Source organism: Amia ocellicauda, chromosome 7 (assembly GCF_036373705.1).
Source record: "Amia ocellicauda isolate fAmiCal2 chromosome 7, fAmiCal2.hap1, whole genome shotgun sequence".
NCBI lineage: Eukaryota > Metazoa > Chordata > Actinopteri > Amiiformes > Amiidae > Amia > Amia ocellicauda.
The window spans coordinates 42,396,827-42,413,261 of NC_089856.1; the positions used below are offsets into that span (position 1 = coordinate 42,396,827).

General features: G+C 43.5%; 2 protein-coding genes across 3 annotated transcripts in view; one reads left to right on the top strand and one right to left on the bottom strand.

Moving 5' to 3' along the window:
* The window catches only part of LOC136753526 (nucleotidyltransferase MB21D2), a 37,748-nt gene extending 31,806 nt beyond the window's left edge, over positions 1–5,942 (bottom strand). Inside the window, exon 1 of the mRNA XM_066709724.1 lies at positions 5,464–5,942. Within this exon, the coding sequence (XP_066565821.1) occupies positions 5,464–5,719 (256 nt within the window). The 5' untranslated portion in view covers positions 5,720–5,942. The remainder of the gene's footprint in view (positions 1–5,463) is intronic.
* A 2,343-nt stretch (positions 5,943–8,285) lies between these two features.
* parlb (presenilin associated, rhomboid-like b) lies at positions 8,286–15,585 on the top strand. 2 transcript variants are annotated; one of them, XM_066709728.1, is made up of 10 exons: positions 8,286–8,445; positions 9,448–9,667; positions 10,245–10,385; positions 10,816–10,939; positions 12,123–12,218; positions 12,563–12,712; positions 12,934–13,004; positions 13,208–13,309; positions 13,389–13,486; positions 13,596–15,585. In XM_066709728.1, the coding sequence occupies exons 1-10, from the start codon at positions 8,375–8,377 to the stop codon at positions 13,708–13,710; spliced, it is 1,188 nt and encodes a 395-aa protein (XP_066565825.1). In that variant the 5' UTR covers positions 8,286–8,374; the 3' UTR covers positions 13,711–15,585. The 2 variants fall into 2 exon arrangements, with proteins under 2 accessions (XP_066565825.1, XP_066565826.1); XM_066709729.1 differs by having other exon boundaries at positions 8,287–8,445; positions 10,891–10,939.
* The last annotated feature ends 850 nt before the right edge of the window (positions 15,586–16,435 follow it).

A 16,435-nucleotide genomic window follows, 5' to 3' on the forward strand; every position in this document is an offset into this window, starting at 1 on the left:
CAATGAACACAAGGGCACATAAATTAAGTGCTTTCTGGGAAATGTTTCGCTACGATTACAAAATCCTCTTGTGCACAACTTTTAGGACCGATTCCTTGACTTCATCGAGACTCTACCGGTTACCAAACGAAAGAGAAGGGAAAAAAGAAAGGATGAGAAGCAGGATAATGCGAGTCCAAGCTTTGGTTACAGCCTGTGGCTCCAAGCCCTGTGATCATATGAATGAACAGCTCAGCCGAAAGAAAGTGCTTTTTGTCTTGTAAGATTAGAGATATTTAACTGTGCCGTAAGAGACCATTGTTCTTCTCACATCGCGTCAGTGGGGACAGAACTGAGAGAAAGTAAATTGCAGGCCAGAGGTGTTTTGCACCCAAGGTAGGATTAAAGAAAAGCAATCATTTGTTCGGTCGGCTTTGTAATGGCTGCAGACAACACTTGCACAGAAAAGCTCTGCCCGTATCGTTTTCACGGGGCGAGAGGTAGCCCGCACTTATCGCACCTCCCCCATCAAAAGCAGTATTCCCAGAACAATGTGTGTGTGAGTGTGTTTAGAGAGAAATCAATATATCACAGACAAGACCTTTGCATACCCAAATGGACACAGGTCTCCTGCTGAGAATGGACAGGTGAGATCTCCGGTCATCACAATGAGTCACCACTACTTCCTGCATTCCCCTCATAGATTTCAGCAGCAGTAACTTCAAGAGTCCCCACAGAGCCATACAACAGCATCAAATAAATAAATTAAGATCTAAAAAACTAAAAAAAAAGAAACAAGATGAAGAAGAAAACAACTGCAAAATAATAACCTCAGCTTGCAGGCTAATACAATTGAACCAAAAGTAAAAATGAATTGAAATGATGGCTTGCTGTGATGAGAAATGCATTTACATATTCGTTCAAAAAGCACAGCTTCAGAAGAGAGGACCACGATGTGGGAATTGAATCAAAATAAACAAGGATGCACTATTCTCGGGGTTAATTGTGCCGTTTTTCAAAGTTGTCTGAGAAAAGAAGACATCAATTGATTGGAGGGATAAGGAAAAATAGCTCATTCTATTTGAATCTGAGCCCTTTCCAATGAAGTGGACTTTTTTTTTTTATACAGGAGAAGGACTGGGCTGTGTCTCGCTGTGTTTGCAAAGCAAAGTCCTCTCTGATATGCCACAGCAAGTCATATTAAAGTAATCGCTATGAATAACCCACTCAGGCTTCCACTTTCTATGTGTCGCCATGAAATTGTGAACACCAGCAACGTTCTTTAAAAAAATATATATAACTTGTCGGACAAAATTCCTTTCGCTTGTACCCCTGCCTTTTAGTGTCAAACGAGATCAGTTCTTCAAAAAGATTTTTTCTTTTTTCTATCTGCATAACCCAATTTTAGCAGCCAGACTGAAACGGATTTCACAGCTTCTTAATATTAAATGAAACGCCAGCTAGTGCTAGTCTGGTGAGGGTGAGTGCTCGCGATTTATCAATACAACTATTTCCATTACGCTGCACCGGTTGCACACAGCTCTGAATCTGTTTAAAATGCAACACAAGCGCTTTTCTTAGTTGGCGGATATGTATACCAATATTAATAGCATGTGTACCGTTTTAATAAAAGCATGAGAAATCGGAAAGCTCTCTCTCGCCGTTTATTCATGCATCAAAAGAAAGTGTCAGGGACTTCAGACTAGGGATTACTCAGAGCAGGGTTGCTATCGAGTTGGTTTTGTTTTCCAGTTCACTGATTTGAAGATTCCCTTTTCTTTTCAGATGCAATATTAGCCAGAAAACAATCCCAGATTTTTGCCATCTCCCATTATTACACTGGTAGGACTTCTCAGCTGTATACTAGCATGCAATAGGCTGTGCTAATCTGTACTCCTAATGCAATAGTTCCTGCTAGAATTGGGATTAACAAAGTCATGGTTATCAGTTTCATCTTGTTGTGTGAAAATGCAGCCTTCTGGGAAATTATAAGACAATACCAGGGTGGTTTTCAAACCTCTGTGGGTCCCGTGAAATCATTGGAACGCCAGCTCATTGTCCCCTGAAACACATTCACTTTATCTCTCATTCCCCAAACTACAGTATCCTGGGATAATTGCACACCTTTAAAGCTTTCATGTTCAACGCATTCTTGGAGACAATTCTGCACTGGTACTAAAATCTCAGAAGACTTCAGTGTAAAAAGTGCCAATATTTTCTTTGTTGTTATCTAGTAGGGCGAAGGAGTTTCACTCAAATCTGAATGATTCTGATGGAGAATATTGAGTGTTACCACTGATTTTACAGACTTTGATCAATACAGGTTACTGCTGCTTTGTGGAACTGACTAAGAGAACAAATTATAACCCTCTTGGGAGCACCTTATTGAAATTTTCCACTGGGGTTGAGAAGTATTTATTTAACCCTTATTTAACTAAATAAGTAAAATGGAAACATTCAGATTTTTTAAAAACACTCTATTAGCAAGTTACAACCCAAACAGTGGTTCCACTGGGAGGATACAACTTGCGAGCAGGTAGACGATCTTAAAATGTATGATAAAATGTAGAAGTGCAATGTAAACGATGTAATCATTAATGGAGAACTATTTTAGATATGCATGAAAATAAAACCATATAGAACCTTATAGTGGGGTATTAAACTTAATAAAAAATAAATGTAAATCTTCAATTAGCTCAAGTGCAAATCAGAGGTAGCGAAATGTGCATTGGCTGCACTATTCTCAGTTTATTTTAAGCTTAATTAGAATCACACGAGCTTAGATATGTACGAAGCTGTGATTACAATTTGGCTCTTTCAGGAGTCCCCACAGATTATAATGATTTACAACAGGGATCTGCTACACCGTGCCATTGTATAAATACAATAGATCCTGCAGGATCTGATGCTTTTCTGGTCACCTAAAATAATGATTGTACTTTTTAAATAACATCGTTACTGAGTGACATCAGCCTGGCACTCGACAATCACTTGCACTCTGGCAGTGATCATTGAAAATGCAGGGGAGAGCTGAAATGGTGCTTGAAAGACAAATTGGTCTCTCTCAGCAAAAGGCACTACTAGCCTACATGTAGCTGGCTTCATCAGACAGCCACTTTTGCATGTTTATCAAAATGTAGTTTTATATGTAAAACATGCAGAATTTATAAAGGATATGAAACGGAGACGTCAGTAATGTTTGTTTCTTCAGATTGCTGTAGGCAATAACGTCCCCCATTACGTTTTCTTTGCCATTGTTCACAAATAAGCAAAGAAAATTCATAAGCTGAGATGCATTCTCCATCACTGCTGGGGATCAGGCCCGTTAAGGTTTTACAGATTCACACACATTGACGTCCTGGAAATATTGCCTGTCCAGTGACAACACATCATTCTGCTGCATCATTAATTCGGCTGGTTGTGACTGCCTTATAAATCACTTCTTCACCAAAAGGTTGCCAATGGCGAGTTGCGATGGGAAAGTGGCATCACTGGGGCCATTCAACAACAACCTTGATCCAGCTCTTGGGTCATTAAGCTCTTTATCATCACTGAAGTGAGATGGTAAGAGTAACGTCCCATGACAGTGACGGTGAACTACCAGTATTTTAAGGTAACCTGTTTCCCCCCTTGATTTTCACATTATTAAATGTAATGGTGGGCTTTATCACAGTTTGCTAAAAAATAAAAAAAACATGTATGGGTTAAAAAGGACCATTGCTGAAACGTGTTCAATTGGCTAGTTTACCATTCTCTGTTTGCAAAACCGAGCGTGTCCAGAAAGAGAAATACAGTTTGTGGTTCAGACAACATTATATATCAAGCATGTTCGCACCTTTGTGTCAGGATCCCCAGGCGCCGTGCAGCCTACCTGAGAGTCACAGGCAGTGCCCTGGCCCATGGGCACAATAACATGGGTTTTAATTGCCCCGGGGAATATAAGCCAACCAGCCAACGGGGTTTAAGTGCATTAGACTCTGATGCTTTGAAATAATGTTGAGGCCAGTACTCAACGTTTATGAGATTTGCCTAAAAAAAAAAAAAAAAAGATAATCTGCTGTATTGCATAAAAGCAGTGGCATGTTGAATGTGCAGTGGCCCATATATCGCTATCGAAATTCAGCATGCACGTAATCTGTGCAGGGATGATGGGTTTGCAACAGCTGCCACGGTTCATGGTAGTAAAAAGGGCTGCTGAGAGCAAACCCATGACGACTTTCTGATGGGCAGACATGCACGCCCTGGTCACAACATATCAACATTGCAATTTCTGCAAATGCACCGCTGCACCGTGTGCACTGAGCACAATTAGCAATGACAATAAGTGACAGAAACAGTTTCCACACGGCGTTTTGCAGCACTAAAATGATGCATTTGCCATGTAAACTGCAGCCTTTAATACAGGAAAGAACACGTGTATAAACACCCATTCTTTAAAATGCACTTTCAAGGGCTTCACAAAGTTATATATGCAAGTTTTATATATGTATTTATTTTGAAATTCGCCGGGAGATTCAATGTTAGAGGGAGATATTACTGCAATATGAATCAAACCAATGAGCATGTCTCAAAATGACCAGATGTCTTTTTTTTTTTTTTCCCCTACACATGCATCTGATTGCACAGACAACCTCCTAGACTGCCTAATTGGATTATTATAAATCGTTTGGTGTCGAGGGCAAATAAATAAATAAATAAATAAATAGGTGTGCTTTAAAAATAAAAACCCAGGGCTTTCCTAGACAGGCTCCTATTCCTCCAATGCACACAAAAGTTCTGTATCAATGAATCCTGTTACGTGGTTTAAAACGAGAACATAAAACATACTGAATGGTTATTTCCAGTCCTGTTTTGTGTCGTTGTACTTATGATCCACCATGGTGGAGACATTTGCACTGAACTCGGCACCCTTGGAGAGCCACGAATGAGTCCTGTGCGACACACACACTACATACAGCATGTTAGATTTCGTTTTCCACGTATTTTCTTTTTGAAATAATAATCACAGGAGCTGGGAGACTGCCAAACGAGATCGTCTCCGAGAAGAGGTGCGAGGACGGCAGAGAAATGCAGCGCACCTGTGTTCGTCTGAACGTTTCATAAACCACAGATGACATACAGCATTGCATGTATAAACTGCATCGTATTGAGAGCTTGTCTGGCTGACTTCCCCACGAACTCTGCAGAGCACACGTTCAGCACTGACAAGTGTATCCAGCGGCATATACGACCAGGAACAGTAACCTTGTAGCAAGACACCATGCAGGTAGAGATCAGCAACATATCGATACAAAGTCACTCACATACAGGCAGCCGATGACAGATTGCAACTTTGCTAATTCCGTGCAACAGTGCATGGGAGAAGCTCACTGGCATTTGCTCCATGAGTTTGTTGTTATTGAAAATGCATGCAAACCAGACATGCATGTACTAAGAATAATAGACAGACGAACAGCCGCGCTCGGGTGCCGTGATCTGCCTTACCCAGCATCGAGAAGATGAAGTCCTTGGCGGTGTGGATCTCCAGCGCTCTCTGGTCGTCATATTCGCGCTGGTCGTGCTTGCTGAATTCCTGGATCAGTTTATTCACCTCCTCGATCCTGGCGCCGGACCTGAAATCCAGCTCAGGGCAGCTGGGGGCGATTTTGTTGTTGTTGTTGGTGCTGGTGGCGCTGGTGCTGGTGCTGGTGCCGATGCTGTGGACGGATCCAGCCCTACTGGCAACAACTGGAGCCGCCATCTTCGTGAGGAAAACACACAAGGCTGGGGAAACGCGAAAGCTGCCCCACGCCGCCCGGCTTCTCGGAGATGCGGAGCTCAAGGCGGAAGCGTTTAGGAGGCTTTTCTTTTCTGCTCTTTTTTCCTCTCAGATGTCAGACGGCAGACTTTCGCCAGCGCGGTGATGCGTGACGTCACCTGTGCCAGGTCGCTGCTGTCCTCTGTCCATCACATCTAACGAGAAAGTGTTACAAACGTGATCTGTATATATAGGTTTATATTGGAAATCTGGAGGGGGGGGGGGGGGAGATCTCCCATGTGCAAGGGATGAGATCAGAAATCAATACGATGCCGGTTTCTCGATTTCACCAGCCAGCCACAAAACAGACCCACTCCAAAGGGACCGCTTGATTAAAGGAGCAGGGTACTTTAATAAAGCAAACCGAGACCATGCAAATGCACTGAAACATGAACATTTAATATTAAAGACGCACCACTAAGTACATATTTTAACTGTTGCTATCAAATTTTATTGTATGCATTTCTCATATATATTTAATCTGCGTTCATTTATAAAATAGCTCCAGCTTTAAACCAGCACAAAAAACAGAAATATTTTAACACACGTTCCGTCAGGGAGACAAGAGGGAGGTGGACTGATACATACAGATGTGTGTGTGTGTAGCAACAATGGGGTGGGGAAAAAAGAAAATCATGTTACAGAATAGTGATTGACAAGTGAAGGCCATAGGGGAGTTTGTCTTGTGTTTTAGGGGAATAAACAGTGTTGTGCCTTGTGTTGCTATAATATTTATTGCCCCTGGGCCCTGAGCATCTGGAATGATATTACAGTGCCTGGGGTGGGATTGGTCCACCCCAGGACTTCTGCCCTGGGACTAACTTCATTTACACCCAAATCTAGGGCAAACCAGAGCTCTGTTTGTAATGAAGACTGTGGTTTGGGTGGGAGGATTGGGAGTCCCTGAGGATGCAAACTGAGAAAGGCCAAGCCGAGACTTCACTTTAACATTAGCAGCGTGATGTCGTCCTAATTAAAGATGTGCATTTCCAAGCAATAACCCAACTTGAATTATATATATAACCTGGTCACATAATGCGAAAATGATACAGAAACTGTGGATGACACAAAGGAGCATGGACTGATGTATGCTTGGAATAACATGAAGAGATGGAAAAAGAAACAAAGCAAAATATATTAAAGTAATAATGTATTCAGTCAAAATGTTAAAATAGCAGTGGGCCAGTGATGGAAGCTATTGAATGGATCCCAATAGATATGAACAAAGACCTAGAAAACGACCACAGAAGATGGGAAGATGAAATCAAACACTTTGCAGGCATGACATGAAGCTGTAGATGGAAGCAAGTGGAAACATCTTGGGGAGGCCTTCATCCAGCAGTGGATCCATAGGCCAATGGTGATCATAAATATAAACCAGCAGAATAGCCTGAATACAGCTAAATATTATTATTATTATTAATAATAATAATAATCATCATCATCATAATAAAAATACACATCACTTTAACAGCCCCAACAACATATATATAAATCAGTATGCATTCATTGAAACTTCTTTAGGCAGGCATACATACATACATACATACATACAGACAGATCAGCCATAACATTATGACCACCTGCCTAATATTGTGTAGGTCCCCCTTTTGACGCCAAAACAGCCATCGAGGCATGGACTCCACTAGACCTCTGAAGGTGTGCTGTGGTATCTGGCACCAAGACGTTAGCAGCAGATCCTTTAAGTCCTGTAAGTTGCGAGGTTGGGCCTCCATGGATCGGACTTGTTTGTCCAGCACATCCCACAGATGCTCGATTGGATTGAGATCTGGGGAATTTGGAGGCCAAGTCAACACCTTGAACTCGTGATTCATCAGACCAGGCCACCTTCTTCCATTGCTCCGTGGTCCAGTTCTGATGCTCACGTGCCCATTGTAGGCGCTTTCGGCAGTGGACAGGGGTCAGCATGGGCACCCTGACTGGTCTGCGGCTACGCAGCCCCATATGCAACAAACTGCGATGCACTGTGTGTTCTGACACCTTTCTATCAGAACCAGCATTATCATTTTCAGTAATTTGAGCTACAGTAGCTCGTATGTTGGATCGGACCACACGGGCCAGCCTTCGCTCCCCACGTGCATCAGTGAGCCTTGGCCGTCCATGACCCTGTCGCCGGTTCACAGCTTTTCCTTCCTTGGACCACTTTTGATAGGTACTGACCACTGCAGACCGGGAACACCCCACAAGAGCTGCAGTTTTGCTGATGCTCTGACCCAGTCGTCTAGCCATCACAATTTGGCCCTTGTCAAAGTCGCTCAGATCCTTACGCTTGCCCATTTTTCCTGCTTCTAACACATCAACGTTGAGGACAAAATGTTCACTTGCTGCCTAATATATCCCACCCACTGACAGGTGCCATGATAACGAGATTATCAGTGTTATTCACTTCACCTGTCAGTGGTCATGATGTTATGGCTGATCGGTTAAAACTAACTCGGCAATCCCCCTCTCTGCCGCTAGATGTCTCCACGCAGGTATCTCGCCGTTTGAGCGACAGCAGCCGCGCCTCTTGGCTGTGACCCACTTGTTGACCCGGAAGTGGATGCCAGAGGGTCTGGAGGTCTGGCTGCTGCAAATATGGCGTGGAGGGGTTGTTTTCTGAGCTGGAGCAAGGTGGATATTATCAGCTCACCTTGTAGAGGGAACAGGTCTGTGTCTTTCTCACCCCCCACGGTTATCTAATAATAACAGTGAGATAGCAGCAGCTTGGGATTGTAGCGCACGTATGGTCCTGTGAAAAGGAAGTCAAGTTATGAAAGTGACACAAACTGACCTTATCATTATGCATACTCAGTTCGGGTGACACTTACATTTACTTGCATGTTGAGCTGTAGAGAAACCCCAGCTGTGTGTGTAAAGTGCGCGTCTTTCATCACTATCGTTGCATATTAATTACAATGTGGTCAGTAAGAAGATACCTGACTCGTTAGTGCAGCTGCTCGATGTCGGTGCATTATTAGCTAATGTCTGTATAATTGACAGGCGCTGAAAAATGATAATTGAACTAAGTGTTCATCCGTCATGTGAATGCTGCAGCCCTTGCAAAACCGTGACCTTCATTTAAAGAGTCACATACCCGTCTTACAGGAATAGACATGCTATACACAATAATGCGTGCTTGCTTGTGTTTGTCATTCATTCACTTAGATATAACTGTTTCATGGGTGTAAGCAAGATAAATGGCCAGACTGAAAAATATAAATTCCACCTAACTATCTATTATCAAGGGTGTTAGGGCAGGGTACATCTTGGATTGGCACACCAGTCCATCATAGGGCATAACACACACACACAGGCAAATCAAATTAGTGTTTACAATCAACCTAAGCAGCATGTCTTTGGGATGAGAGAAAACCCACATGAACACAGGCAGACATGTGTAATATAATAATGGATGACGGCCAGTGTAAGTTGTTGTGGAAGTGTTGTATTTTGAATTTATCGTTAGAATGAATCCTCACCCGTATGACATTTCACATGATTTATTTCATTATACCCAGGCTATGTGGTCCAAATACAGTTGTATTTGGCTTTAACTGTACCAGACCTATGAGAGCACAGTGCTAACCTTCACTCTGTTCCCATTAGATTGGTTCAGTTGGTGCTTTGGTGGACTGGTCGATTAACAAGCTGTTCTCTCTGCACTGTAGGTTTACGCTCTACACACAGCAGAGATGCGGCTTCAAAAAGGCCCCCAAAAAGAACGAGGTGAAGAAGGTTGAGGCAGAAGACGGCGGGCGGAATCAGCTGGTTTCCAGTGACGCTTCAGTGCAGAAGAAAACCTTGACGCCCCCGGCAGAATTCCCAGCTCCGAATGTGCCCACCAGGTCCTTCGCTAGGCTTCTCAAGCCCTTTGTGTTCACTGTGGGGGTAGGCATCCTTCAGCTGGATCTTCTTTCCACGTTTAATGAGACAGAAGCAGCCTGGATTAATAGCCTATCCTGAGGTTTCAGGGCCCTAGTCCTGGAAACCCCCTGTGTCTTTTCTTTAGTAACTCAAACCTTGAATTATTTACTTTATCGGTCAACCAGGATTGACAAATGTGGGCTCAAACTTGAGACACGTAAAATGTCACTGTGTGGATTGTGTTTACCATCTTGTTTAATGTGTCTTTAGAGGCCTTTGCTATAAACATTCATAGTTGGAAACACTGGTATGTCTGGTTAATGTTTGCTCTGGGTTTGTAGATCCTTCAGCTATACCACCAGCAAATTATTGATGGGACTCCCAGGAAATGGCCAAGTGCTGCCTGGGTTAGATAAAGGCCGCTAGAGGAGCTTTAACTGGCCAACCTATACTGCACTCCCAGAGTCTCCTGGTTGCCATTCTTAGTAACAATGAACGTTGCTTCTAACAAAGATTGCACAAAAATATATGTGTGGAATTTGATTGGATCAACATATATGTAGAAACAAGATGCTGACCACGGCCACTAAGTCCCTGTTAGTTTACAGGCTGCTCCTTCGGCACAGCGGCCATCTGGCAGTACGAGTCCCTGAAGTCTCGAGTGCAGAGCTACTTTGACGAGGTGCGGGCAGACTGGCTGGAGAAGCTGCGGCCACAGAAAGAAGGGGATTTCCGGAAACAGGTAGTGTAAACATCAGATGAGTTGCAGACGGGGAAATGATCACATCGGTGTTAGAGCTTTTGCTTCGATTTGCCTTCAGTAATGTAAGGCAGAAGTTAATCTTAAACCCTTTTCATACTAGCATCCTCTCCCTGTGTTGACCTGTAATAGATTATGAAGATTTATTCTCGACACAATTAAAAAAACGTGTCTGATATAAGTAACGGAAACTGCGTCAGTTACACAGTGCACTCCTCAAAACCCTCCCCTTTATTATCCAGCCATCCATTTTTACAACATCTGCATGCTGTGTTTTTGGTTTTGTTCATCTTGTTTTTGAGTGGAGGTCAGTGCCCCTGCCCTGTGTCTGTGGCCTGGGGTTTCCCTGTCTATTTCTACAGTGTGGCAGCAAGGCAAAAGTGCCAGAAAAGGCCTCAACTCTGTTTTACAGACTGAGGACTCCTCCTACCGAGGGTGGGGTCGTCTCTCAAACTTCCGAAAACAGGCCTTCGTTGTTCTGTTTCAGGTGAACCAGTGGTGGAACGGCCTGAGCGAGGGACAGAGGACAGTCACAGGTAGGTCTTCATTGATAACTTCCACTGTAAGAGTCGTTTACATGGGTAGTTTGTCACCTGCATTATGGACATTTGTATACAGTGCCTTGCGAACGTATTTACCCCCCTTGGCATTTTTCCTATTTTGTTGCCTTACAACCTGGAATTAAAATAGATTTTTTGGGGGTTTGTATCATTGATTTACACAACATGCCTACCACTTTGAAGATGCAAAATATGTTTTATTGGGAAACAAACACGAAATAAGACAAAAAAACAGAAAACTTGAGCGTGCATAACTATTCATCCCCCCAAAGTCAATACTTTGTAGAGACACCTTGCTGCAAGTCTCTTGGGGTATGTCTCTATAAGCTTGCCACATCTAGCCACTGGGATTTTTGCCCATTCTTCAAGGCAAAACTGCTCCAGTTCCTTCAAGTTGGACGGGTTCCGCTGCTGTACAGCAATCTTTAATTCATACCACAGATTCTCAATTGGATTGAGGTCTGAGCTTTGACTTGGCCATTCCAAGACATTTAAATGTTTCCCCTTAAACCACTCGAGTGTTGCTTTAGCAGTATGCTTAGGGTCATTGTCCTGCTGGAAGGTAAACCTCCATCCCAGTCTCACATCTCTGGAAGACTGAAACAGGTTTCCCTCAAGAATTTCCCTGTATTTAGCACCATCCATCATTCCTTCAGTTCTGACCAGTTTCCCAGGCCCTGCTGATGAAAAACATCCCCACAGCATGATGCTGCCACCACCATGGTGTTCTCGGGGTGATGAGAAGTATTAGGTTTGCGTTAGACATAGCTTGTTCCTTGATGGCCAAAAAGCTCAATTGTAGTCTCATCTGACCAGAGTACCTTCTTCCATATGTTTGGAGAGTCTCCCACATGCCTTTTGGCGAACAGCAAACGTGTTTTCTTATTTTTTCTTTAAGCAATGGCTAGTTTCTGGCCACTATAGCCCAGCTATTTTTTTCATTTCACTTCATCAATCTATTTTGTGTATGTCCATTACATGAAATCCAAATAAAAATCTATTTAAATTACAGGTTGTAATGCAACAAAATAGGAAAAACGCCAAGGGGGTGAATACTTTTGCAAGGCACCGTAGTTGGTGAAAGAACATATCGGACGTTTTTAAAGCCGGATGTTGTGCCTGCTCTTTAACACATACCTCTCTCTGCCTGTGTCTGCAGGGATCATCGCTGCCAATGCCCTGGTGTTTTGTCTGTGGAGGGTTCCTTCCATGCAGCGGACCATGATACAATACTTCACCTCCAACCCCGCCTCCAGTGAGTGTCTGCCTTGTAAAGCAGCTTTAAGAAGCACCTCCAAGCACCTAACCGTACTTCTGGGATCCTTTAGACTCTTTATTATACAAAGCCGAGGAGGCGATCGGCAGATGCTAGTTCTGAGCTGGAGATTATCTGCAATCGCTTATCAAGATGAGTGCGCCTGGTGCGGTGGCAATGAGATAGTGGTTGCATGCTCTTTCTGCCTGACTTCAGGGTTGTACTCGAAAGCAATTCTTCAACGTGCAATAAAGTGTGGCCAGTGAAAGCTGACCGTCAGTTGAACGTCAGTGTGGTTGCTGTGATCTAATGGCTGCTGGATGTCCTCTCTGTCTCTCCCCTAGAGGTTCTGTGCTTTCCCATGGTCCTCTCCACCTTCAGCCACTACTCCCTCTTCCACATGGCGGCCAATATGTACGTGTTGTGGAGCTTCTCCTCCAGTATCGTCTCCATGTTGGGCCGTGAGCAGTTCATGGCTGTCTACATGTCCGCAGGTGAGGGGGCTTCGGTGGGGGGCTGGTCCAGTGGTGCCCTGCCTGTCTGTGGCTCTCACAACCGTGTCCGTCTGTGAAGGAAAACGCCTGGTAGTTCTTGGGAAAGGCTTTTGTTTTCAGCCCAGTAAAGCAGTTCATTAATTTGTTTTTTTACGATGCAGAATCTTTTTTCTGCAGTTTTTTGTGTCAGTCAACAAGGACTGTTTTCTCTTGTGTCTCAGGTGTGATCTCGACGTTCGTCAGCTACATCAGCAAGACGGCCTCGGGGAGACTGGGCCCCTCGCTTGGAGCTGTAAGTGCTTTGAGATCACGCTGTTCAAGCTTCATCAGGCATCATGTTTCTATTTCCAGTTTAAAAGAGCTTTCCTGCGCTCATTCACAAGGTTTATTTTTGTAGTCTCGGATGCAGCAGTGAGACGTTTCTTACAAAATGAAATACGTCTGCCATTTAAGCTCACTTTTTTGATGTTCTCCCCTCCCCTCTGCCTCTCCCAGTCGGGCGCTATCATGTCAGTGCTGGCTGCCGTCTGCACAAAGATGCCCGAAGCCAAATTGGCCATCATCTTCCTGCCCATGTTCACCTTCACCGCCGGCAGCGTAAGTCAGTCGCGGTTTCCACTTCCTCTTCCTCCCCTCGGACTTTTCTTTTTTCTGTCTAACGTCTTATCACTTCCAGGCTCTGAAAGCTATTGTGGCCCTGGATACAGCGGGCCTCTTCCTGGGATGGAGGTTCTTTGACCATGCCGCTCATCTGGGAGGAGCCCTGTTCGGCATGTAAGCAGTGCCACTTCCTGCTCCTGATCTCCCGTGTGTCGTTAAGCTGATCCCACTGGATGTCACCTTTTTGTTTACATGATGTTGTGCTCCTCTGTTTCCCCTGTAGCTGGTATGTCTCCTATGGACACGAGCTGATCTGGAAGAATCGCGAGCCGCTGGTGAAGATCTGGCACGAAATGAGGACTAGAGGTCCTGGAAGTGGAGGGGACGGGTCTCCCTAGTCCCTCACAGCAGACGGGGCACGGGGGTGGGGGGTGTCTGTGAAGAGCAACACTGAAACCCCGCCTCAGAGGAACGACAACCAGACTTGAACTCTCAAAATGCACTGCGGACCCACGCTGACCTGAGGAGACCAGAGAGGCGGGGGGGCTGGGCTGTGGTAGACACTCATTGCTCAGATACAACAAAGACCCTACATCCATGTCAGCGTGGATGGATGCTGGACCTGGGCGGAGCTCTTGAAGGTCTGTGGGAATGTCAGAACTTTCTGTGATTGGTCAAACTGGAGTCACAGTGGAATCAGGCAGCTTCCTGGTACACAGAATTGTCCTCATGCACAAAGTATGTCACATTAACGAATACAAAACTGATTGTAGATTGTATTATTGTTTCATTCATTGTTTTGGTGTGTTTTCTGTATTGGAGGAAATTAGACAGGGGTTTTGTTTTTGTTGTTGTCGCTAGGAGGGCCCTCACTGCTGATTCCTGGGGCTGAGGCTCTCAGAAAGGATGGCGGTCTGTCAGTTTCCCACGGGTTGATACAGCTCTGCTCGATGGACAACGTGGAAAACGGCACCAATAGCCGATGTTTTAATTAGATGTTCTCTAAGCCAAGAGGTTTGAAAGAGCTGCTGTTGTTAATTACATACCAAATGCTATGAGTGCTTTCCAAACGGATGTCCAAGGACAAATGTGGGGTTGGTTTGGTCCTAGCTTTTTTTACTCTCACGTGCTAAATTGCACACAGGCAAACTGACTGGAGACCCCCAGGTAAGCATGTAGGTCTGTCATTTTATTAGTATTTTTTTAAATAATCTTGTCAAATCAGGCACAATTCAGGAAAACTCCCCCCCGTATATTATGTTAATGGCCCAGGCTAAAATCAAATCTTTGATTACAAATTAGAAGGTTGGACCCAATTGCAGTTGGCACACAAACTACTTTCTACTTATTACAATACTCTAAATTATAAATAAAATATTTACTGCAGTATTGAATTCTAATTTGTAATTAGGTAGTATGTCAAGGTTTTGATCTGGTCAAGGCCAAAGCAAAACTTATTAAAGTTAAATGACATAAGGAATAAAGCCACACTGAAGTATTCTTAGCTTTTAGGTTGTTTTAGCTCTTGGAAGGATCCTTCAACATGTGAAAGTGGAAGGGGGGCCGCTGGGGAGCTTTTTTATGGCAAAGACGAGTTCTAACAGCGCTGCTCTCTAGCACTACAAGCCATTGAAGGCTCAATTCATAGTGTAACTTAGGACCCCTGCTGGCTCTTCACACACATGGCATTTATGTACATCAATGTATTCAGGAAGAAAGAGACTGGAAGCCTGCTAAATGGGCATAACATCTTTTGCAGAAGCATGCAAAGTCTGCCTTTGCAGTAGAGGATCAATGGGTCGAGTCCCATTCAGAGATTACATTCAACAAAGTTAACTCTTTCCAGTCCTACAATAAGGGCATTCTTGTGTTCGTCTGAAACAGTGGCAGAAAGTTCAGCCAGAGTCTAGGCATCCCAGCCAGCTGTTAAACAGTGCATTTGTGTGAGGCTTTATTCATGTGAAATGCAGTTCCCAAAGCAGAGTGTTTTTCTTATCCAATTAACGGAGCTGACAGATCATTTATTTTCGTAACGTACCAAGTCTATTGTTGAATAATAAAATGCATTTTTTTTTAAATAAGCTGATTGTATGTCCTGTGTCGGCGACCAGTGGCTTGCATTAAAGCTCGTCTGGCCACCAACAGTTCCTGATGGCAGCTTTGAATGAATCTTCATGCTTGTATAGATGTCTGTCATGAGGGGAATGTGTCACATGAGATCCAGTGATAAACGGGAACTACTGCACTTCCTAAAATAAATGGTTTATATGTACTGTCGTGTTGTACATTTTGAAGTTTCTCCCCTGTATGTTATTATTAGTCTGCATGTGAGAACAAAACTAACTTCTCAAAAGATTTATATCGTACAGTATAGTAAAATAATTGGAAAAAACATTGTACAGCAATATACAGTATAGTTAATGTGACCTATGATTTTGCCAAATCCCATCAATACATACACACCATCTGTATAGTATAGTTATAATATGGATTAATGACATGCCTTTGCTACAAATATATGCAACATAATTCACAGCTGCACCAATACTAGCTTAATAACAGAAAATGCCAACAAATGGAAAAATCTGAGCTATTACACCTACAACAGAGACGGGCCCGTCTTACCCAGCCTTGGCTGATTTCCACAGCAGAAGAATCTCAGCCCAGCAGATTCCATGGAAAGACATCAATTCTAATGTAGCCTGGGAGTGAGGAGGCTAACTTTTCAGGCAAAGTTTTTTTCATATATACAACTAACTTGCAGTAGACTAGTCTATCTGTCAGATGAAGACTCGTCTGATGGTTTAGAATAGTCTAGTATAGTTTTATGAAGCTGGCACAAGGACAGAACTGTGGGGGGCGCAGCAAAGTGTCTTAAGGGCAGTGAGAGGCGTGTTGAGCAGTATTATTATTAGTAGTAGTAGTAGTATTTCTCGGCAGACACCCTTATCAAGGGCAACTTACAACATAAGTGCAAAACAAAGTGCAAAAATACAGTATGGTAAATGTAATCCCGATTTGACACAATTTATAAGGATGCTTGTTCATTTCTTAAATTATTTAATATTACTAGCTATAGTAAAATGATTAAAACCACAAGAAAATATATGTCTTGAATATGAG